Source organism: Rousettus aegyptiacus, unplaced genomic scaffold (assembly GCF_014176215.1).
Source record: "Rousettus aegyptiacus isolate mRouAeg1 unplaced genomic scaffold, mRouAeg1.p scaffold_m13_p_2, whole genome shotgun sequence".
Classification (NCBI taxonomy): domain Eukaryota; kingdom Metazoa; phylum Chordata; class Mammalia; order Chiroptera; family Pteropodidae; genus Rousettus; species Rousettus aegyptiacus.
Window position 1 is genome coordinate 13987057 of NW_023416295.1, and position 21602 is coordinate 14008658.

General features: G+C 53.9%; 3 protein-coding genes and 1 long non-coding RNA gene across 15 annotated transcripts; 2 read left to right on the forward strand and 2 right to left on the reverse strand.

Moving 5' to 3' along the window:
- The first annotated feature begins 128 nt into the window (after nt 1–128).
- Nucleotides 129–9352, forward strand: ATG9A (autophagy related 9A). 10 transcript variants are annotated; one of them, XM_016156817.2, is made up of 16 exons: nt 129–249; nt 1299–1356; nt 1766–1897; nt 2002–2045; nt 2574–2638; nt 3419–3580; nt 3769–3910; nt 4145–4893; nt 4975–5128; nt 5234–5413; nt 5839–6087; nt 6287–6465; nt 6573–6690; nt 7454–7676; nt 7866–8011; nt 8284–9352. In XM_016156817.2, exons 3-16 carry the CDS (start codon nt 1795–1797, stop codon nt 8287–8289), a joined length of 2520 nt encoding a protein of 839 aa, XP_016012303.1. In that variant the 5' UTR covers nt 129–249; nt 1299–1356; nt 1766–1794; the 3' UTR covers nt 8290–9352. The 10 variants fall into 10 exon arrangements, with proteins under 10 accessions (XP_016012303.1, XP_016012307.1, XP_016012306.1 ...); XM_016156820.2 differs by having other exon boundaries at nt 147–233; XM_016156818.2 differs by having other exon boundaries at nt 154–322.
- Nucleotides 4527–9359, reverse strand: LOC118613673. The gene is made up of 2 exons (XR_004955657.1): nt 9295–9359; nt 4527–5477 (listed from the first exon to the last, which is right to left on the reverse strand). It is a non-coding gene; the product is annotated as an uncharacterized LOC118613673 (long non-coding RNA).
- Nucleotides 9360–9672: 313 nt separating this feature from the next.
- ABCB6 (ATP binding cassette subfamily B member 6 (Langereis blood group)) lies at nt 9673–16914 on the forward strand. Of its 2 annotated transcripts, XM_016156813.2 has the most exons (19): nt 9673–10569; nt 10888–11025; nt 11263–11449; nt 11637–11738; nt 11916–12099; nt 12693–12814; nt 13310–13419; nt 13623–13688; nt 13856–13981; nt 14137–14213; nt 14302–14365; nt 14479–14564; nt 14776–14833; nt 15070–15174; nt 15594–15768; nt 15898–16010; nt 16252–16346; nt 16421–16489; nt 16670–16914. In XM_016156813.2, the coding sequence occupies exons 1-19, from the start codon at nt 10021–10023 to the stop codon at nt 16779–16781; spliced, it is 2538 nt and encodes an 845-aa protein (XP_016012299.1). In that variant the 5' UTR covers nt 9673–10020; the 3' UTR covers nt 16782–16914. The 2 variants fall into 2 exon arrangements, with proteins under 2 accessions (XP_016012299.1, XP_016012300.1); XM_016156814.2 differs by lacking the exons at nt 15898–16010; nt 16252–16346; nt 16421–16489; nt 16670–16914 and having other exon boundaries at nt 15526–15637.
- A 103-nt stretch (nt 16915–17017) lies between these two features.
- ZFAND2B (zinc finger AN1-type containing 2B) lies at nt 17018–19892 on the reverse strand. 2 transcript variants are annotated; one of them, XM_016156824.2, is made up of 10 exons: nt 19816–19892; nt 19625–19692; nt 19252–19346; nt 18904–19035; nt 18617–18768; nt 18307–18402; nt 18171–18231; nt 18020–18087; nt 17622–17694; nt 17018–17311 (listed from the first exon to the last, which is right to left on the reverse strand). In XM_016156824.2, exons 1-10 carry the CDS (start codon nt 19887–19889, stop codon nt 17267–17269), a joined length of 864 nt encoding a protein of 287 aa, XP_016012310.2. In that variant the 5' UTR covers nt 19890–19892; the 3' UTR covers nt 17018–17266. The 2 variants fall into 2 exon arrangements, with proteins under 2 accessions (XP_016012310.2, XP_016012309.2); XM_016156823.2 differs by having other exon boundaries at nt 17018–17414.
- Nucleotides 19893–21602: the final 1710 nt, after the last annotated feature.

Here is a 21602-nt window from a genome sequence, read left to right on the forward strand (position 1 = left end):
CCGCCCCACACAGAGCGCTCTATTGGTCCTCTGACCGTTTAAGACCCGCCTCGAGCCTTTAGTCCCGCTCCCAAAGCCGAGAATTGGCCCTCGTGTCTCCACCCCTTATGCTCATTGGTCAGCCTTGCTGCGGGTGACAGTGAGTGACAGACGCCAGGCCTAGCGCCCTAGGTCGGGCCGAGCCCAACGAAGCCGTCGGAGCCCCTGGAATCACCCGGGTCACTGTCCCTGAGGTGAAACGCAAGACCGGTTAGTGGTATCTCAGGGCCCGGGCCAGGCCTGGCCAAGGGTGCTCACGGAGCCCTGAGTGAGCTCACGGCGGGTAACGGGGGAAGGGGCGCCGCGGGCAGGGCGGAGGCGCGCAGCCGAAATGTTTTGATAGCCAGGACGCGCGGGCGGGGGCGCGCGCGGGCTGCGGGGCCGCGCGCGAGGTTGTCCGCTGCTGGGAGCCAAGCCATTGGCCTGGGGACGGGCGACCCTGGATCGCGCTGGTCTCAGGTCGTGGCGTCTGGGTGTAGGGAGGCAACCCAGCCCACTTGGGGTATCTGCCGTCGGACTGGCTTTATTCCTCCGACATCCGCAGGAACCACCGATCCCACGGCTGTTCGGGGTTCCGTGGGCCCAGGGTCCACAGTGCCCCTGTGAGTGGTGAGTTCCTTGAGGTCTGGGTCAGCTCCTTTGGACCCAGGGCTTTCACTAATCCAGGGAATCTCACCTGGGCCAGGCTGGGCCATGCTCCATGGCCCCAGGGTCTGCACTGATGTCACCTAGACCATGCCTTGCTCCAGGGATCTAAGGAACACAGAGTTCACCCAGGAACTGATCCAGTCAGCACTTCCCATCCAGGACCTATGCCCGCCTGCTGGGCCTTCGGTGCTAGGGAAGCAGGGAGTTAACCAAAAAGGTTTTCTTCAGTAAACACTCTTTTCTTGGATTTGGGTTTGGGGCTTTTTAGACCCTGAGTGGCCTGATTTCTGAGGCTGAGCTGGAGCAATAGAGACAATCCAGACAGTCGGGGTGGGGCGGGGGGGTGCCTCCCAACCTCAGGCCCATACTGACTCAAGTCTTCACAGTTTCAATAGCCACTTATTGGGATCCTCCAGTTGAATGAGTGGCCTTGTATATAGTACTATCAGAGGAAGTGTGCATCACCCTAGGCTGGAACGGTGGCTCTTTCCTACTGCTGCCCGCCTGTCCCATGCTTTGCCTCCTCTAAGTGAGGGGTGGCAGGGCGGGAGGGTTAGCTTTCTTCCTGTCCCAACTACCCACTCTCTGGGGCCTGACACCTTCTCCTCCAGTAGCTGCAGAGCCAGGGCATTGAGGGCTGGAGCGGAGCAGACACTGTCCATGGAGCTGGTAAGGCCATGTGCTTATTTCAAACCTTTGTTTACAAAGTGCTTCTAAACTGCTAGTCTCTTGGGAGAACAGAGTCTCCAGGAGGGTATGGGGAGGGCCCCTTTTCTCCACAGAATAGAAAATGAAACCAGTTCCCCAAAGGGGCATGGTCTGGCTTCAGGCCTGTAAAGCCTCAGTAGACACTCAGTAAAGGCTCTGGGAATGACTGACCTTATTGGTCAGTTAAGGGCTCCCAATCCCTGAGCTTGCTGTCCTTTCGTTACTGCTCCTCCTCTGCCTTTGAGCCAAGAAAGACTGGTAGTGGAGACTAAGCCCAAGGGTTCTTTCTCGCTCCTGGTCTTGTAGGCAGGGCAGCAGACAAGCAGCACCAGGGGCTGACCCTGGGTCCCTTCTTCCTCATTGCCGGCAGGTGGATAAGGTGGACAGGGGGCGGTGGTGATGGCGCAGTTTGACACTGAATACCAGCGCCTAGAGGCCTCCTACAGTGATTCACCCCCAGGGGAAGAGGACCTGTTGGTGCACGTCCCTGAGGGGAGCAAGTGTGAGTTCTTGGCCATGACGGCCAGAGCTGGGGCATGGGGGAGAATTGGTGGAGGAGCAATGAGGGAGCGAGGGGCTCTGACATCTCTGTTCCTGTGCCTACAGCACCTTGGCACCACATCGAAAACCTTGACCTTTTCTTCTCTCGAATATCCTTTGCATCTCTGTGTTGGAGCTGTGGGACCTTTAGCCCCTCTCTAAGCCAGGCTCCTGATGGGAAATTGGGGTGGGTTTGACTCTGATCCCTGGAAAGGGGATGGAACTCTTTTTGAGGCTGAAAGAGGCTGGGAAATTATAATCATCATAAATAACAATACCCCACATTTACCAAGAGCTATATGCTTTTCACTTTGTGGTGTTAATTTACAAGGAATCTCTAAGGGTGAGCCTCCTTTTTGATGGGATGCTAATAACTATAATAATTATTGTCTTTTGACTCATTCTGTGTCAGCTCTGTGTTAAATGCTTTACATGCATTATGTGAAGCCTGATAATCCTATGAGATAGATGCTGTTATCCCCTATATAGCACTGCAGACGAAAGCTCAGAGAGGTTAAGTAACTTGGCCAAAGTCACACGGCTAGAAAGTCATAGAGCCAAGACGTAAGCTCAGCTGTGTTACACCAAAGTGCTCTTAATTGCTGTCTCTACTGACTACTTTTTCTTAAGAATTACACGTTTATAACCTACACCAGAAGAATGGCTTCACTTGTATGTTCATCGGGGAGATCTTTGAGCTCATGTAAGTATAAAAAGAGATGGATGATTTGGTGAAGGAATACATCTCAGTCTTTCCTCTGCTTGAGCTCATCCCTGGCCCTACTTGCCAATGCAACTCAGTCCTAGGCTAAAAATTCTACAAACCTCTGTAGTTCAGGAACTGGGTGTGACATCAAAATTTACAGCCTTCACCTTTTTTATTTCCTATATTTAGGAAAGCTTTCCAAGTCCTATCTCTTCCACAAAGAGAACTCAGACTTAATCATGTCATCAACACTCCAACGGAATGGGCAGGTTCAGTCAGACACCAGCCACTTAATTAAAAATGGCTCTGTTCTGCCTTGGTTGCACTTTAGGCTGGCTGCTAGACAGAGAGTCTTCAAAGAGGAAGGACCCATATGGCCTTGTCAAAGGGTTGGGGTTGGGAAAACGTCCCTCAGTAAGAAGAGTTCAAATCCCCAAAGGGCTACTAACTACCATCTCAAAAGGAAATCAGGGACAAGGAACCAGAAACGACAATCATAAGACTTGAAAGAGTCCAGTAAGCTGGCAGAGATTACTATGGGGTGAGCTGATTCTTTCTGTAGGGCCTGAGGCTAAGAGCAAAAAATAGGAGCTCTTTTGTGTCTGAGACAGTCCCCTGAGGCTGAGCAATAGAGAGAGCCCACTGGGAGCTCTCTGGCCCCTCCATTTCCCAGAGGCTGCTCCCTAGTCTGCTGCTGCTTCTAGATTCCTCTTTCCCATGTATTTCACTGGTGCCTCTCTGACTCTCGAACTGCACCCCCTCCTCCCAATTCCCCAGGCAGTTCCTCTTTGTGGTTGCCTTCACCACCTTCCTGGTCAGCTGTGTGGAGTACGACATCCTATTTGCCAATAAGATGGTGAACCACAGTCTTCATCCTACCGAGCCGGTCAAGGTCACTCTGCCAGATGCCTTTCTTCCTGCCCAAGTCTGTAGTGCCAGGTAAGGGCCATAGGTCAGAAGGCACTAGAGCCTATAGTTCTGCTAGCAGGTGGGGAATGGAGTGGAGTGTGAGGCAGTAACACATTCCCTAGAAGAGACCCAGGCTCAGCCTTGCCAAATCCTTCAGGAGAGCAGCATATCTGCCAAGACTCTTTAAGGGCACCTCTCTTCTTCTTTTTCCCCTCCAGGATTCAGGAAAATGGCTCCCTCATCACCATCCTGGTCATCGCTGGTGTCTTCTGGGTCCACCGGCTTATCAAGTTCATCTATAATATTTGCTGCTACTGGGAGATCCACTCCTTCTACCTGCATGCTCTGCGCATCCCCATGGTGAGACTGGGAAGTTGGGTGGTTAGCACCACAGCCCAAGATGTCTATTACAGCTTGGGTAGGGTGGAGTGTAGTCCTGGGCATCAGGCATCCTCAGCCGTCATTAGCAGATCAGGGGGCATCTGCTTAAGGGCTCCACTCAGCTAAGCACAAGACCCCAAGCCTCACAGCTAATGGCGAGGGGCCGAGGCAACAACTTCACCTTTTATGCCTTGTCTCTTCCCCACCCTTCAGTCTGCCCTTCCATACTGCACATGGCAGGAAGTGCAGGCCCGGATTGTGCAGACCCAGAAAGAGCACCAAATCTGTATCCACAAGCGCGAGTTGACAGAACTGGACATCTACCATCGCATCCTCCGTTTCCAGAACTACATGGTTGCTCTGGTGAACAAATCCCTCCTGCCCCTGCGCTTCCGCCTGCCAGGCCTCGGGGAGGCTGTCTTCTTCACCCGTGGCCTCAAGTACAACTTTGAGCTGATTCTCTTCTGGGGACCTGGCTCTCTTTTTCTCAATGAATGGAGCCTCAAGGCTGAATACAAACGTGGGGGGCAACGGCTAGAGCTAGCCCAGCGCCTCAGCAATCGCATCCTGTGGATTGGCATTGCCAATTTCCTGCTGTGCCCCCTCATCCTTATCTGGCAGATCCTCTATGCCTTCTTCAGCTACGCCGAGGTGCTGAAGCGAGAGCCAGGAGCCCTGGGAGCACGTTGCTGGTCACTCTATGGTCGCTGCTACCTCCGTCACTTCAATGAGCTGGAGCACGAGCTGCAGTCCCGCCTCAGCCGTGGCTATAAGCCTGCCTCCAAGTACATGAATTGCTTCTTGTCACCACCGTTGACACTGCTGGCCAAGAATGGTGCCTTTTTCGCTGGCTCCATCCTGGCCGTGCTTATTGCCCTCACCATCTACGATGAAGATGTGTTGGCTGTGGAACATGTCCTCACTACCATCACACTCCTGGGGGTCACCGTGACTGTGTGCAGGTGGGCAGGGCAGCAGGTGGGAGCAAGCAGATTAGCATTCCTGGGAAAGGCTGACATCTCACCATGACCCTGATCCCATAGGTCCTTTATCCCGGACCAGCACATGGTGTTCTGCCCTGAGCAGCTGCTCCGCGTGATCCTCGCTCACATCCACTACATGCCTGACCACTGGCAGGGTAATGCCCACCGCTCGCAGACCCGGGACGAGTTTGCCCAGCTCTTCCAGTACAAGGCAGTGAGTGGAGTTGGAGTTAGGGCCTGCTAGAAACTGGCTGATAGCTCGGTGGTGAGGGCTGGGATCCCTCCTGCTCTCTTGTGACCTTGGTCCCCTCCCTTTTAGGTATTCATCTTGGAAGAGTTACTGAGCCCCATTGTCACACCCCTCATCCTCATCTTCTGTCTGCGCCCACGGGCCCTGGAGATTATAGACTTTTTCCGCAATTTCACTGTGGAGGTCGTCGGTGTTGGAGATACCTGCTCCTTTGCCCAGATGGATGTTCGCCAGCATGGGCATCCCCAGGTACTGGGAGAGGATGGGGGCAGGTGGCCAGAGGTGGTGCTGGCACATAGTGTCTTTGGGCAAACTGTAAAAAAAACATCCCTTCTGAGTCAGCACATCACAAAAAGGCAGCCCTATCTCTTGGCAGCCCTGTACCAAGGCATACACTGCTTGGTAAACAGGAGCATGGGCCAGATTTGAGCCCTAAACTTGTACCCTTAGCCAAGCTCCCTTGAGAAAAGCACGAGCTAAGCAATTAGCCCAGCATGTGACCTCCTCTGGGGTGGGCGATAGGACCCTGGATAAGATACAGCAGTGCATTGCAGTCTCTGTTCTCCAGGGGCAAAGCCTTGCTGGAGGATGAGCTTCCCCTTTCCTAGCAGGAAATGTACAAAAAGGGTTCCCGTAAGAGGACAGTCTCACTCACTGCAGCCTCCTTTATGCAGTGGCTATCCGCTGGGCAGACCGAGGCCTCAGTGTACCAGCAAGCCGAGGATGGGAAGACAGAGTTGTCACTCATGCACTTTGCCATCACCAACCCTGGCTGGCAGCCACCACGTGAGAGCACGGCCTTCCTCGGCTTCCTTAAGGAGCAGGTTCAGCGGGACGGAGCAGCTGCTGGCCTTGCCCAGGGGGGTCTGCTTCCTGAAAATGCCCTCTTTACGTCCATCCAGTCCTTACAATCTGAGTCTGAGGTATGTCCCTAGGGACTGGGAGATGCTGGGCACAGTGGACTCCCAGAGCTGGAGTTGAGGACTAGGCCTGGGGTGGAAGGGCCCACCCTACGGTTCTGTCTGTTCAGTCCGTGCTATTGAGTCCTGATGTGCAGAATTCTGGGGGCCCCAGAGGCCTCCCTCCTGCCCTGAGAATTCTGCTCACCCCTTTCTTTCATAGCCACTGAGCCTTATTGCAAATGTGGTAGCTGGCTCATCCTGCCGGGGCCCCCCACTACCCAGAGACCTGCAGGGCTCCAGGCACAGAGCTGAAGTCGCCTCTGCCCTACGCTCCTTCTCCCCTTTGCAACCTGGTCAGGTTCCCACGGGCCGGGCTCCCAGCACCATGACAGGCTCTGGGTGAGTAGAGGTGGGCCAAGATGGGAGGGCATGGCAGTAGCACCTAGCAACTTCTGTGGGTCTCAAAAATGTTGATGCGTGCTGCCTGTCTGTGCTGGGGGAGACAGGGCGGATGCCAGGACAGCCAGCTCCGGGAGCAGCGTGTGGGAAGGGCAGCTGCAGAGCCTGGTGCTGTCGGAGTACGCGTCCACTGAGATGAGCCTGCACGCCCTCTATATGCACCAGGTGAGTGGGCAGCACGGAGCAGGGCCATAGAACCAATGTGGCGGTTGAAGAGTAAAATAGAGGGTTTTACCCGTGGAAAAGCGAGACGTGGGTTCAAATCCTTGTTCTGCCATATAGCTGCTCTGCAATCTTCATTCCCACACATACCTTCTTACATCCTTTTAGCCAAGCTTACCCTCATCCAGGGCTTTTACACATTGATGGTTTCCCCTGCCAAGAATTCAATTCCCTGAGATATCCATATGACTCCCTCCTTCCCTTTATTCAGATCTCTGCTCTTACCTTTTCCATGAGACCAACACTGGCCACCCTGAGTAAAAGCCTCCCTTGCCCACCCTTTCGAATCTCCCTGCTACATTTTTCTCCATAGCATTTAGCACCATCTGGCATTGTATTTTTTCCTTATTTATTTGTTTATTGCATCCTTTTCCTACCCTCCCAGCCCCACAAGGGCTGGGAGTTCTGTCTATTTTGTTCACTCTTATATCCTTGGTACTTAAAAGAGTGCCTGGCACTTAGATCTGCAATGTGTTCTTGAATCAAATGACTAGGTACAATGAGTGCCATTATAATCTGTGTATAGGCTCGTTTCAGAGGTCTGCTAAGAATTTACCCTGTCAAACATCATACGTACATTACACACTATTAATATAATAGGTACTCGGGACAGTGATGGGAACTGGCTGATACCATGGTGGGGAGCACCTGCTTCAGCTATCCTTCTGTTCCCACTTAATGGCATCCCCCCACCTCACCTTCTCAGCTCCATAAGCAGCAGGCCCAGGCTGAACCTGAGCGGCACGTGTGGCACCGCCGCGAGAGTGATGAGAGTGGGGAGAGTGCCCCTGAAGAGGGGGGAGAAGGCGCCCGGGCCCCCCAGCCTATCCCCCGCTCTGCCAGCTATCCCTGTGCTGCACCCCGGCCTGGGGCACCTGAGACTACTGCCCTGCAGGGGGGCTTCCAGAGGCGCTACGGGGGCATCACAGGTATCCAGTGGGCGTACGGGACACAACCTTCAGGGAAGGGTGGTTCTTTTAGGGCTTCGGAGGGAAGGAAGTCAGAGGGACCAGGCCCAGGAGACTAACCCCTCCCCACCCTCACCCTGGGCAGCCCCAGAACCCTTCTCTTCATTCCTGTTTGTATTCATTCTAAGAGTATGGCTACTGTGTCTCTAGATCCTGGCACAGTGCCCCGGGCTTCCTCTCACTTCTCTCGGCTGCCCCTTGGAGGGTGGGCTGAAGATGGGCAGTCAGCATCAAGGCACCCAGAGCCTGTGCCCGAGGAGGGCTCGGAGGATGAACTTCCCCCTCAAGTGCATAAGGTAAGGACTCCAGAGCCCAAGAACAACTGGTAAAAATAGTAACTCCCAGGCTGAGATCAAAGCTTCTAATGTGAAGGGAGACAGGCCTCTCATGTAGAGATACTGCATCTTCCCCTCCAAAATACACTCCCCTTTCTTCCCTCACCTGCTCTGAAATCCAGGGCTTGATTTTTCCTTCGCTTACCTCTCCAAGAATCAAGCTTTCTTCTTCCTTTATCTCCAGGCTTCTGTCCGGTAGACTACCTCCACTACCAACCCTTTTCTCTCCACAGGTATAGGCAAAGCTGAGAAGGGTCCCTGTGCCCCAGGATGGAGGCCAGTGTTGCCCTGCCATCCCGTCCGCCTGCCATGGAGGGCTTCTCTGAGTCTGCCTGGCTCCACGCGTGTGGTGTTTATGTGTCCGTGCCTGGCCAAGGGAGGTGCCAATACTGGGCTCGCCACAGCCCCAGGAGAGAAATCGAGGGCCTAGGAACCAGGGCACGCGAGAAACCCCTTGGCTCAGAGTGTGGTGCTAGAAACTGGTCCCCAGCCCCCAGTACTGCCACCTTTGCACCCACCCCTGCAAGTCTCCAGAGGACTGCCCACCACAGAAGCTGCCAACCAGGGAGAACCTGTGCCAACTGTGGAGTGAGGAGGCTGGGCCTGGACCCTCAACCTTTGTAGCCTCCCTCCCTCTACCCTGAACAGATGAGCAGCTCAGGCTGTGGTCCTTACCTCACCTCCAGTTCTCTCCCAGCGCTGCAGCCTGCTTACCTCTCTCCTGCTTCCTGCACATCACTGGCATGTGTGCCGCTTGCCCTGGTTCTGTTCGCTTGCTCCCCTTCTGTTCACCTTTTGCTTTGCGTTGGCGTGGAGGCCCTAGCTCCCAGCTCCCCTCACGCTATCTTTTGACACTAAAAAGGAAGATTTCTAAGGTGCAAGAGCAGGATGGAAATTCTTTGCTGCCCTCTTTAACTTTTAGAACGGGCCTCTGGGAGACTGAGGCCTTCCAGGCCCCCATTGCTGCTTATTGTACCCCGCCCCCCCCCCCCCCCCCCCGCCACCACCTGCACAAGGGATTGGGCTGGAGTGGGCCCTCGGCTGGCTACCTCCCAGCAAGAGAGCTCTGGCCTGCCTTCTGCTGTCCCCTAGAGGGGGATGGAGGGGCGACAGGATGGCTTCGCCCAAGGATTTGGGCTGCCGCATTGCATGCTGGGACCCAGCTCCTACCCCCCCTCCGCCCCACCCCTCACCCAGCTCTGGCCCGCTGCGTTTGAAAGGTGAATTGTGCTGTCCTAACTCACCGCGCAACAGAGTCGGGACCGTGTACAGCTTGACCCTTAATAAAGAAGGGACTTTGACTGGGTCGGCCTTGTTGTCTCCTGCGGCTTAGGTTCTGGGAACAAGCGGAGTGGGGTTTTTATGATCCCTCCAGGTAGCTGGGGACCGGGCCGAGCCCTGTAGAAAAGAGGGCCTATGAGGTTGCTCAGATGTAGCTGGCTAGCAGACGGGCCATTTCCGATCCATGATTCCTTAGAGGTCAAAGTCTCCAACCAGACCAGCGGTCATATTTCCCGCTCTGAGCATGTGACCAAGCCGATCCCGGGGTCAATTTTGCCTTCTCCGTGGGGATCACTTCTCTCCGCCCCTTTGGCGACATTTGCCCAATGGGGACTCTGGGAAAGGAATGGGGGCGGTCCCGGTGGGTGGGGCTGCTGCGGACAGGAGCAGCTCGGGCCGGACGCTGAACATTCCTGTGGGCCCAGACTTGGCCGGAGGGTCGCGGGCAGTGGAGAGGGACCGAGTGGCGGAGACGGCGTACGTGCCCTGCGTGTGTACGTGGCGGCGGCGCGTGCGCGGAGTCGGCGGTGTAGCTGGCTCCACGTGCGTCCCTGACTGCGACCCTCGCGGCTTAGGGCCCCGCGGCTCCATGACTCGAGACACACGGCGTCCGCGCCCCGCCCAGAGAGGCCAGTCCGGTTCTCCCGTCCCGTAGTCCCCGCATCCTCGGCTGGCGGCCACGCATTGCCATGGTGACTGTGGGCAACTACTGCGAGGCCGAAGGGCCCGCAGGTCCGGCCTGGACGAGGGGCGGCCTGAGTCCCTGCTTCTTCTTCACGCTCGTGCCTTCGTTGCTGATGGCCCTGGGGTCTCTGGCCTTGGTGCTGGCCCTTCCCTGCAAGCGTCGGGACCGGCCTGGTGGCTCTGACGCGCTGTCTTGGAGGGCCGGCCCTCGTGTTGCCCCCTACGTGCTGCAGCTGCTTCTGGCCACACTTCAGGTGGCGCTGCCCCTAGCCGGGCTGGTTGGCCGGGTGGGCACTGCTGGGGGGTCCCCGCTGCCAGGTTACGTACTGCTGGCTTCTGTACTGGGGACTCTGGCCAGTGCCTGTGGCTTGGGGCTGCTTATTGAGGAACGGAGCCAGGCACGGCAGAAACTAGCAATGGGCGCCTGGATTAAGTTCAGTCACAGCCCGGGTCTCCTGCTCTTCTGGACTGTGGCGTTTGCAACCGAGAACTTGTCCCTGATGTCTTGGAACAGCCCACAGTGGTGGTGGGCAAGGGCTGACTTGGGCCAGCAGGTGAGGGACCTCATGGGGAGAGGAGAAGCAAGGGTGGCTGGAGCTGGGAAGAAGGGTATCATGTCTGGTCATACTGGCTCCTTGCTTTGGGTAACTAAGAAAGGGAGGAAGGGAGGGGCTGATGTCTGCTGGGAGCTGATAGCTGGCTAGTGGGGTGTGTCTGTGCTGAGTCATTGTGGATTTCTTTTTTTCAGCGCATTATATCCTGGGCCCTAGAAGAGGACCAGTGTGCCCTACACTAATCCCCAGCCCTGTTATAAGTAGTAACAACGGGATTTGGCTCTGGTTGATAGTCTCCTTTCATTTGTTTCATTCTAGGTTCAGTTTAGCCTGTGGGTACTGCGATATGTGGTCTCCGGAGGGCTTTTTGTCTTAGGGCTCTGGGCCCCTGGACTTCGTCCCCAGTCCTACACCTTGCGGGTCAATGAAGATAATCAAGATGTAGAGAGGAGCCAGGTACACCTATATTTGTGAACCTTAGCATCTGTCTTAATTTCATTCCTTGTTATCATTTTTCCCACCATAGTAAACTATTTCTCAAATTTCAGATTGTGCCCTGTTAGCCTTTCTGATCCCATCACAGATCAGTTGTGGGTCTAAGATACCTAGAAGCAGTGATCTCGTACATTTTCCCTAGAAGGTTTCTACTACTGTATATCTTTTTGATTTCTGAGCTGGTGTTTCATTATTTAGTTTCAGTCAACAGAGGGGCCACCACAGTCTACCTGGCGAGACCTTGGCAGGAAGCTCCGCCTACTGAGTGGCTACTTGTGGCCTCGGGGAAGTCCAGCTCTGCAGCTTGTTGTGCTCATCTGCCTGGGGCTCATGGGGTTAGACCGGGGCCTGAATGTGTTGGTCCCCATCTTCTATAGGAACATAGGTGAGGGGGAGAAGGAATGCCAGCTCATCACTCTGGTCTTTCATTGGCCTGGGACAGGGGTGGTGTTTAACCTAGGGCAATGGGACAGAGTTGGGAGCTAAGTGGTCACTATGGCTGGTGCCTGGGGCAGTTGCTTCTGAAGAGAGTCTTAGGGGCCATAGTGCGCTTTGACTTGTTTTCTCCATAGTAAACTTGCTGACTGAAAAGGCACCTTGGCACTCCCTGGCCTGGACTGTTACCACCTACGTCTTCCTCAAGTTCCTCCAGGGGGGTGGCACCGGCAGTACAGGTATGAGGGACTCTGCTCTCACCCTGGTTGGTGCTGGCCCCTCCCCCTCCTGATAGTACCTTTCCACAGGCATTTCTCCCCCAAGCCTTTGGTGCTCTCAGACCTTACACATCTCTGTGCTGGCCTGTTGTCCTTGGGCCCCTTAGCCCTACTGAAACCTCCCCTGGCTCCCCCCAGGCTTTGTGAGCAACCTGCGAACATTCCTGTGGATCAGGGTGCAGCAGTTCACATCCCGGAGGGTGGAGCTGCGCCTCTTCTCCCACCTGCATGAGCTCTCACTACGCTGGCACCTGGGGCGCCGCACAGGGGAGGTGCTGCGGATCGTGGACCGGGGCACATCCAGTGTCACTGGGCTGCTCAGGTGCCATGCCCGTGGGGAGGGAGTGTGGGAGGGTGAGGCTGGAGAGCAGGGATGGAGGGGCTATCAGGAGAACAGACCCAGCCTGAGCAACTGCCCCTCTGCCCTCTTTTTTCTAATTATAAGATTAATGTACATATGCTCTCATAATAGACTGAGAGCAAATTTCTTGAATTCCACTTGCTTCTCCAGTGGTTCCCACTTCATTTAATATGTTGAGTTCTGCTTCTGCATATTTTTAAATATATGTATGTACAAACTCCCAGAACTAATGTGGTATTGCGCAGATTTTTCCTGAAACAAACAGTATCATGACATAGGCATCATTTTCAGAGTTGCTTACTAATAAAACATTATGGAAATGTACTCTCATCCAAGCATGAAGGTCTCTCTCATTTGTTGTAATTGACCTAGAGCATTCTGTAGTTTGGGAATGCTGTGTTTCTTTTAGCCATCCACCTCCTAAGGGGCATTTAGCTTGATTCCAGTGTGTTGCTGTTAAACACAAAATACCGCACCGAAACTCCAAGAGGTAGAGTTGCTGGCTCTGAGCCCCTAAACCTATCTTTGTTGTTTGACTTGTCCCCTGCCCCCAGCTACCTGGTGTTCAATGTCATCCCTACGCTGGCTGATATCATCATTGGCATCATCTACTTCAGCATGTTCTTCAATGCCTGGTTTGGCCTCATTGTGTTCCTGTGCATGAGTCTTTACCTCAGTGAGTGCCACTTGGTAAAACCAGCTCCCTGAACTCTTTAGGGACTGCCTTGGGCATGAGCCCTGCCCTGACTTGAGTGACCCAGTTTGGGAGGCTATAGATTAGTGGACTTGAATAAGCTCCTGGTGCTCCCCAATGTGGTAGATGGGGATGCTCCTCTGCCAAGGGAACTTGAGCTCAACCTGGGTGGAGGGCCAAGGAGGGTATCCTGGTCAAATTAGGTGCCCACTACGGATGTGGGTCAAGGATGCGGCTTGCTTTCCTTTGTTCACCAAAAGCGTTTTCTCACGTGAGGCTTCAGGCAGGCTATAAAGATATCTTGGGCACAGCCCCTTCCCTCAGAGAGCTTAGAGCATTCTCCCTTCAGGATCTGGGTCCCTGGGCTATAGTGTAGGGTCAGTGTGTTTGTGGCAAATGGCAGATATATACATGTGGCCTCTGCTGTTGGGAGTAATGTTTTGATCTTTTTTCCCTTTCCATTCTGGCACTCTCTAGTCCTGACCATTGTGGTCACTGAGTGGAGAACAAAGTTCCGACGTGATATGAACACACAGGAGAATGCTACCCGGGCACGAGCCGTGGACTCTTTGCTAAACTTTGAGACGGTAAACGAGGGCCCAGTGGCACTGGTGTGAGGCATGGAGATGTGGAGGAGTGTGCCTGGGACCACCGGGGCTGCTGAGGAGCTGGGGCTACGGGGTGCGAGGTGCTCTTTAAAATCAGGAAGGCAGGAGTGGGGATCTGGAGGCAACGATCTGGGTGCTGAATACTGTGACCTTGTTCAACAATGGTGCTTTAAATTCCTCAGGTGAAGTATTACAATGCGGAGGGTTATGAAGTGGAACGCTATCAAGAGGCCATCATCAAATATCAGGTGAGGATGCTAGCTGGAGGCCTACCGAGAGCCGTGGCCTGGCCCCGTGGAACTGCCAGGGCTGAGAGGGATAGAATTGGGCTGTGAGACCGAAGGCGCCTGGCCCGGGTTTGGACTTGGTGACGGTCAGTGCATATGTGACATTTCTCCCTCCCTTATCACCACAGGGTTTGGAGTGGAAGTCAAATGCTTCACTGGTTTTACTAAATCAGACCCAGAACCTGGTGATTGGACTTGGGCTCCTTGCTGGCTCCCTGCTTTGTGCATACTTTGTCAGTGAACAGAAGCTTCAGGTGAGGGAACTGTGCTGGGACAGGGAAGAGGAGCCTGGGGCCTACGTCTGGGCTACCAGGCTCCTGGGTGAGAAGCAGGCAGATGACAGGAAGTGGGCAGAGTGACAGTCTGCAGGCCTCCTGTGACTCAAGTCACCTTACTTGGATTGCCACAGGTTGGGGACTTTGTGCTTTTTGGTACCTACATCATCCAGCTGTACATGCCCCTCAACTGGTTCGGCACCTATTACAGGTAACACGATCCCTGGCTTTCACTTGTCCAGGTGCATGGTTATTTCCCCAGCTCCTCAGAGGACCTCCAACCAGCATTCTTTTTGCAGGATGATCCAGACCAACTTCATCGACATGGAGAACATGTTTGACTTGCTGAAAGAGGAGGCAGAAGTAAGTGAAGAGAGAGGAGTGTGGTTTTGGGAAGCAGAAACCTGCATGGTGTTTCTTATGACTGGAGAATACCAGGCCCGTAACGGCGGCACACATTGGTGGCATTCTCCCAGGTGAAGGACCTTCCTGGAGCAGGGCCCCTTCGCTTTCAGAAGGGCCAGATTGAATTTGAGAATGTGCACTTCAGCTACGCTGATGGGTGAGCCCCTCCTCTTTTGCCATCCCACAGCTCCCTTTCCCGCTGTCCATTTATACACTGCCTTCCTGTCCCTCATCCCTGCTTCTTAGCCACCACTACCTGGGAAGAGCGCCAAAGCAGGGGAGGGGCTGGGCCCACTAGTAGCTCTGGTGATAGAAGGGGGCACTGGGAGTATAGGAGGTCTGCTGACCATGCGCACTGCTCCTTGCAGGCGGGAGACCCTGCAGGACATATCCTTCACTGTGATGCCTGGACAGACCCTGGCCTTGGTAAGAGGAGACCCAGCCATTTGGCCCAGCCTCCTGGAGCTTCTCGCATTCCAGTGAAGTATTACATGGTAATACTTCGTAGTAGCTTGTGACCCAGGCTCTGGAGTCAGAGCCCTGTCGTGATGGGTCACAGGAATGAATGTGGTAGCCCCTAGGGACATTGGTGACCTCTTGGAGAGAAAGCCGTAAAAGCCAGCAGTCCTGAGAATGTTTTCCCTCTGTTTCCAATGCAACAGGTGGGCCCATCTGGAGCAGGGAAGAGTACAGTTTTACGCCTGCTGTTTCGCTTCTACGATGTCAGCTCTGGTTGCATCCGAATAGATGGACAGGACATTTCACAGGTGAGGTTGTTTGGGAGGAGACTGTAATTTAGGGGACTGTGTGTAAAAGAATGATAAGTGCTGGGCATCCGGGGAGAGAAGGCGATGTCACCTCTGCAAAAAGCTAAGGCAAGAAACTTTCTAGCATCATCTGACCTACAGAAATAAAAGAATCATGGGAATTATTTGTATGGTGCTGTATGGGGTACAAAGATCTGCAGCAATCTAGAGAAGTGGGGAGAGAAAGTATTTTCTCTTTATTGATGGGGAAACAAACTCAGAGAGGTTGAGCGATTTGCCCACACAGCTAGCTAGGATTTGGGGCGGTGGTGGCAGGATTGTTACCCAGGACATCATCTCATGTGCTTCCAGCTAGCACATCCTACCTCCCAAGTCTGGGAGCATCTCACAGGCCAGGGCATATGGTCTTTTGGCCATAGGTGACCCAGATATCCCTCCGGTCTCACATTGGAGTCGTGCCTCAGGACACTGTCCTCTTCAATGACACCATTGCCAACAATATCCGCTACGGCTGCATCACAGCTGGCAATGACGAAGTGGAGGCTGCTGCCAAGGCTGCAGGCATCCATGACGCCATTCTGGCTTTCCCTGAAGGTGAGCGCCCCCTGTCCAGTTTAATCCTATTGCTCCCTCTGACCTCTGTTCCATCCCTTCCTGGCCCCATCTGGTCACAGAAACCAAGTGTATCCCGTGTGACTTGAGGGAGGTGGGCACTATCCCCAGGATACAAGACGCAGGTGGGCGAGCGGGGCCTGAAGCTGAGCGGTGGGGAGAAGCAGCGTGTCGCCATTGCCCGCACCATTCTCAAGGCCCCTGACATCATTCTGCTGGATGAGGTGAGGGCCCCGTATCGCCCGCACCCCTCCTTCCTGCCCTGCCTGTGCCCACGCCGTTCCTGCCGGGCACTGTTTTCTATCTAGGAGAGAGATCATGAATCCATGTTTCACAAAACACATTATAGTTCTCAAGTGCAAACAAGGTTCTTTTTGATTCCCGAGGCCTCAACTAGCAGCTTACATCCTCCTCTCCCTGGGGATTTGGGTGGCAGGGGCGGTTTTATCCAGGTCCTCTCTGTAGGCAACATCAGCGCTCGATACATCCAACGAGAGGGCCATCCAGGCTTCTCTAGCCAAAGTCTGCGCCAACCGCACCACCATCATAGTGGCACACAGGTGAGAGACCAGGGCAACAGGCAGCGGGGCCCACTTTTGGTGGCGTGGTGGGTAACTGACCTCTGACTTCTCAGGCTCTCAACTGTGGTCCACGCTGACCAGATCCTCGTCATCAAGAATGGCTGCATCGTGGAGAGAGGACGGTAAGGGATGCAGCAGGATGAACAGGGCAGGGCCTCTGAATTGGCCAGGAAACAGTTTTGAAGTCCCAGGGGTCTCTGGAGAAGCTGTCCCTTACCAATCCTGTCATCTCTGTGGGCTGATGATGAGGACTCTTGGAGTCAAACTGATGGTTGGACCCTATACTTTCCTCCTTGCCCCAGGCATGAAGCTCTGTTGTCCCGAGGTGGGGTGTATGCTGACATGTGGCAGCTGCAGCAGCGGGGACAGGAAGAAGTCTCTGAAGACACCAAACCCCAGACTAAGGCATGGTGACAGAAGTTGCGGTCACTTTCCTCCCAAAGGTTAACTCAGAGGGAGATAAGATGTATCCTTCTTCCTTGGCATATTCCATCCTGGTCTTGGGGTGCAAGCTATAGTGAGGGAAATAAAAGTGTGGACTGACCTAGGATCACTGTGACTTTGTGGCGTGGCAAACTGCATTGGGCCTCTACCCTTAAGTCAGGTGAGCATTCTGGTTGGAGAAGAGAAGAAACACGACCACTTAGATGTTGTATTGACTGCCAATATCCTTTATTCTTCCCAGGCCCCCTCCCTTCCCCCTACTTAGGGGGCAGCCCCAGGGTAAAGGGGACGGGACGACACGATGCGGGGCCTGGCCAGCATCCTCTGAAGGGCCCAACCAGGGAACAGTTCACAGCCTCCGTCCTACGTAGCTGGAGAGGCCAGCAGGGTCTTCTGCAGGCTCAGTTCCACAAGCTGTTCCTGATGCTCCCTGGAGGCGGCCTCCGTGTCACTCCTCATCTTCGTTCCAGGCTGCTCCTGGCCCCCTCTCCTGGTGGACCCTGGAGGTGTGAGGGCCACAGTCCTCCTCAGCTGAGCCTCCCTCCCCAAGCCCAAGCCCTAGCACAGGCTGCAGTTGGATGGCTTCAAGCTGCGGCTCTGGGCCTGGAGAAGGGAAGGAGGGGAAGACGGTGCGATGTCAAGGAAATGAGGGGACAGTCCTCACTTCGGAGCGCAGCATCGGCTGGAGTCACGCTGGACACAAAGGAGTAACTGCCACTCTAAGACTCTTGACCACTTGGAAGAACACCCCTCTCCCCCCGCCAAGCTCCTTACCGCCTCTCAGTACAAGACCCCCTCTCTACGGCATACCTGCTGCCGTCGGTACTCTGCCTCACTGGCTGACAGGGCTTGTGCTAAAGCTAAGTCCTCTTCCTCCTGAGAACTGGGAGGGAGGAACAGCTTAAGTTAGACAATAACATCCAAAACGTGAGCATCCGCTAGGCATTACTGTGCTGAGCACTTCTGAGTATTATTTTAATATTTCTACAACTCTATAGGTAGGGATTAGGATCGTCTTGTTTTGTAAGTGGAAATTAATAAGACCCTAATGGGTTAAAGAACTTGTCAAAGTTCATATAGTTAATAAGCTTGATTTTGAGCCCAAGTTCTTGACTATTATTTTGCATCAGGTCGGAGTGGTCCCACCTACCTCCTTCCAAACAGAGCCCTTGCCCACATCCCACCCTCTTTCACCAGAGAGTAGGTACCTTGGGACCTGGGGTTTGGTCTCTGCCAGAGACAGTTCCAGGGCTCGCTGCAGAGCCTCATCCTCACTCTGCAAAAAGAGGAACAAGACCAGCTGCCTTGGGACTCTCTATGTGGGTTTGTTTGTGTCCCTCTAACCTCTGCCCAACTCACCAAGCCATTCTGCAAAGCAATCACTGGAGGAGCTGTCCATGGAGGAGACTGGGCTGTGGCTCTAAGGCAAACATTCAAGAGGCAGAGGTCAAAGATGCGAAAGGAAAACAGGGAAAGGAGAAATGGGCAGGCCTACCTGCTGGGAGAGGTAGATGAAGGCAAAGTCCGACTTGGGCTGGGGATGGTGCTTGTAGTAGAAGCCAGACCTTGTGCTCTGGAAATGGCAGCAAGTCTATAGGGAAGAGACACTCTTGGCATGCCCCCAGGTCACACCCAGAGACTCAAGAGGACAGTTCCTCCAGTCTAGAAAAAGATGCACTTGAAAAGCTAAGATTCCTTAGCCAAAGGGGACAAGGTTCAAGCTTCTCAACTTGAGATAAAGGCTGAGTCAGTTCCAGAAGGATAGGATGGTCTCAAAGGCAAAGAGAGGACTCAGCTGCAATTACCCTGCCTGGCTGGTTAGGTGCCCCTCCCCAGAGCAGTCGTGGTCCAGTGGGTGACGGTGCTTGATGCAGAAGTTTCGGCCACAGCGTTCACAGGTCAGTTTCATCATTTCCCGCTGCCGACAGCCGGAGCGTTCACACTTATTGGTGAAGATCTGAGGTTGAGTGAGAAGATTTATTTTTGCTGAGATTCTGACCCACTTTTCCAGCCCCCTCATAATAGCTGTTCAGGTTTCCAGGCATCCATCCATACCCCTGGCTGGGTCATGGCTAACCCCTCCAATGCTTACCTTACGTTTTTGCTGTGCTGGATCCGAGCGACAGTCTCGGTCAATATGCTCTCCCACAGCACGGTCAGGGGGCTCCCCTCTGGCCACTGGCACAGGCACATTACAAAGCGGGCATACAGGTACTTGGATATCCTACAGTTAAGAAGCAGGGCTCAGTCTGTAACTAACTCCCGTTCAACCAAATCTCTGGTCCTGAGAGAACCTGGATATGCCCTCCACAAACGCACAATGTTCCCAGCACGGAGACTCAAAAAGAATATAGGATTGGAAATGGAAGGGCAGAGGGACTCCGGGGATTCTGCATACATCCTCCACTCACCCGCTATTACCTTCAAACCGCCCCCTCACCTTTTGGTAAGCAGATCCACAGTGATGCTGAGCGTAGGCCACATGGTCTGCGCAGAAGATGCCAGAGCAGGCGTCGCACTTGAGCGGCAGAAAATCTGCAGGGAGTGGGTCAGATTGCAGGTCTAGCGGGACCTCGACGTCGTTCCCGGTCTCTCAGCCTTCCACTCAAGGGATGGAAAAACGCCACCCTATTTGCAACAAACTGCCCCGGCCCTACTGCACTATTCTTAGCCACGCCTCCTTTGACACCGCCCCAACTTAGAGCCCCGCCCCTCTCTGGCATTTCCAGATCCCGAAGCTCACCCTTCGCCCCACCTGCAGCTCCAAGCCTCTGTCGACCCGGCCCCGCCTCCCCTCCCGCTCCGCCCCTCACCCAAGCGCTGACAGCTCGGCTCGGAACAGTGAGCCCCGAGGTCCGGAAACTCCATCGCCGGGCGGGGCCTGATGGGAGAAGAAAAGACGCTGAGCATCTCTAGAGCTCCCGCTCCGGGTCCGGACCGCGACCCCGCACTCTGGGGGACTCCCTGCCCCGCCCCTTCCTCTCCCCCGCCCAGCCCGTGTTACCGGAGCTTCTGCGCCTCCCGGCCCGCGGCTCCCACTCCTCCCCCAGCGCGCGAGGGCGCGCGCGCTGGCGTCATCGCGCAGGGCAGGCACGTCGCGCGCAGTCGCCGGGCGCCGGGGGACAGCCCCTGCAGGGGCCGGCCCCTCCCATTCCTGATGGGTTGGCTAGGTTAGGACATAACTGGTGGCTGTGCGGAAGCTAGTGAGTGGCTGTGCGCGGCTCCGCGATCTCCTGTGTGGGCTTAGCTCCACGAAGGGCGATAGGACCGGCGAAGGCGAGGACGAATGATATCTTGGGGAAGGAGGTTGGGGTAGTTTGGGGTCTTTCACGACTCCCGTATTTCGTTGAAGTCTAGATTTCTTTCTAAAGCTGCATATTCTTCCTCCAGCTTTAGCTTTGATGCGCTTTCTGTTAAGATTTCCCTGACCATCGCCAGTTTGAGCTAAGCGCACCGGCTACATGATCTCCCTTGTTCTATAATAATACCTATATCATATTGTAATCAGATGTTCACACACACACACACACACACACACACACACACATATACTGGGAAGTCAGGAACCACGTGTGTCTTGTTTTGTATTAGAGCCCTAGCACCTGGCGCAGCGCCTAGAACTGTGTGAATTCAGTGGGAATCCGAATCACCTACAGAGATGATTTTAAATGCAGATTTCTGGGCCCTGGAGTTTCTGATTCAGTACATAGCACCCAAGAGAATTCTAACACAGATTATCCATGTACTGCACTTTGAAAAATATGGGGCTAGAATATTCTGAGTTCTTATTAAATATTTCTGGAATGAAGCATGAGAGTCACTAGATTGATGTCCTGCTTTACTTCAGGGAGCCCCAGGTCGAAACCTTCCAGTCTCAGCACATTTTGCTTCTTGTGCATCTCTGGCCTCTCATGTCTAGGGTTGGTCCCACTATATCTTCCCATAAGTTTGGTCATAGGGACAAGTAAACAGGTGTAATAAGCTTAAGAGTTGAACAGCATCCTCCAAAATGGAGGGATAACCTAGGCCACAATCAGGAAAGAAAAGACAGTCTCCTCTTATTTTTCCTTTACCCCTTCCCCTCCAATTTTTGCCTGTGTTTCCCTTTGTTTTTGTTTTTGTTTTCCTTTTCCTTACATCATCGCAGCTCTAAGGCCACTGGAAATTAAAACCATTTTTCCTGGTTCTTCAAGCAGGCATAATTTCATCCCGATTGCCTTGACTTAGATCACTTGCCAAGCCCTGACCTGTGGCCCTGTGGCCATAGTATGTGACATTCTAACGGGGCCAGATTCTCATGGTTGATCTAACCTGATTCTCATGATTGGGGGAAGGGAGTGAGCTCCACCTAAAGTGAAAATCACACAGCTGGCTAAGACAATCCTTCCAGAAAATCCAAAAGAATCCATTTAATTAATTTCTTCCTTCATTCAACAACATATTGAAAGTCCTCCCATATGCTCATCACTGGAGCATCTGGATCTTAGGGTGTAAGAGGCAGGCTAGATGGGAAGTAAAGCTGGAGAGCCAGCAGAAGCCAAATCACCCTGGGTAGTAGCGGCCACATTAGTATTGAGAATTTTAACATAAATATAAGGAGAAACGATAGACAGCTTTAAGCAGGGGAGTGATATGATCATATTTGTATTTTGGGGAAGTCACTCTGGCTTCAGAGTGGAGAACAGATTGGAGGAAGTATGAAATTAGAAGAGGGGAGACCAGGTAGGAGGCTGTTGCTGTAATCCAGGCAAGAAACGATGGTGGCCTGACAGCTGGGACAGAGCTTAGAGT

Coding starts and splice junctions, on each gene's coding strand:
- ATG9A (XM_016156817.2), top strand. CDS start 1,795: ATGGCGCAGTTTGACACTGAATACCAGCGCCTAGAGGCCTCCTACAGT. Junction 1,898..2,001: donor CGTCCCTGAGGGGAGCAAGT/GTGAGTTCTTGG, acceptor CTGTGCCTACAG/CACCTTGGCACCACATCGAA. Junction 5,414..5,838: donor GCCAGCATGGGCATCCCCAG/GTACTGGGAGAG, acceptor TCCTTTATGCAG/TGGCTATCCGCTGGGCAGAC.
- ABCB6 (XM_016156813.2), top strand. CDS start 10,021: ATGGTGACTGTGGGCAACTACTGCGAGGCCGAAGGGCCCGCAGGTCCG. Junction 11,450..11,636: donor CATCTTCTATAGGAACATAG/GTGAGGGGGAGA, acceptor TTTTCTCCATAG/TAAACTTGCTGACTGAAAAG. Junction 13,982..14,136: donor TCAGTGAACAGAAGCTTCAG/GTGAGGGAACTG, acceptor GGATTGCCACAG/GTTGGGGACTTTGTGCTTTT.
- ZFAND2B (XM_016156824.2), bottom strand. CDS start 19,889: ATGACGCCAGCGCGCGCGCCCTCGCGCGCTGGGGGAGGAGTGGGAGCC. Junction 19,693..19,815: donor CGGGAGGCGCAGAAGCTCCG/GTAACACGGGCT, acceptor TTCTCCCATCAG/GCCCCGCCCGGCGATGGAGT. Junction 18,769..18,903: donor CAGCACAGCAAAAACGTAAG/GTAAGCATTGGA, acceptor ACTCAACCTCAG/ATCTTCACCAATAAGTGTGA.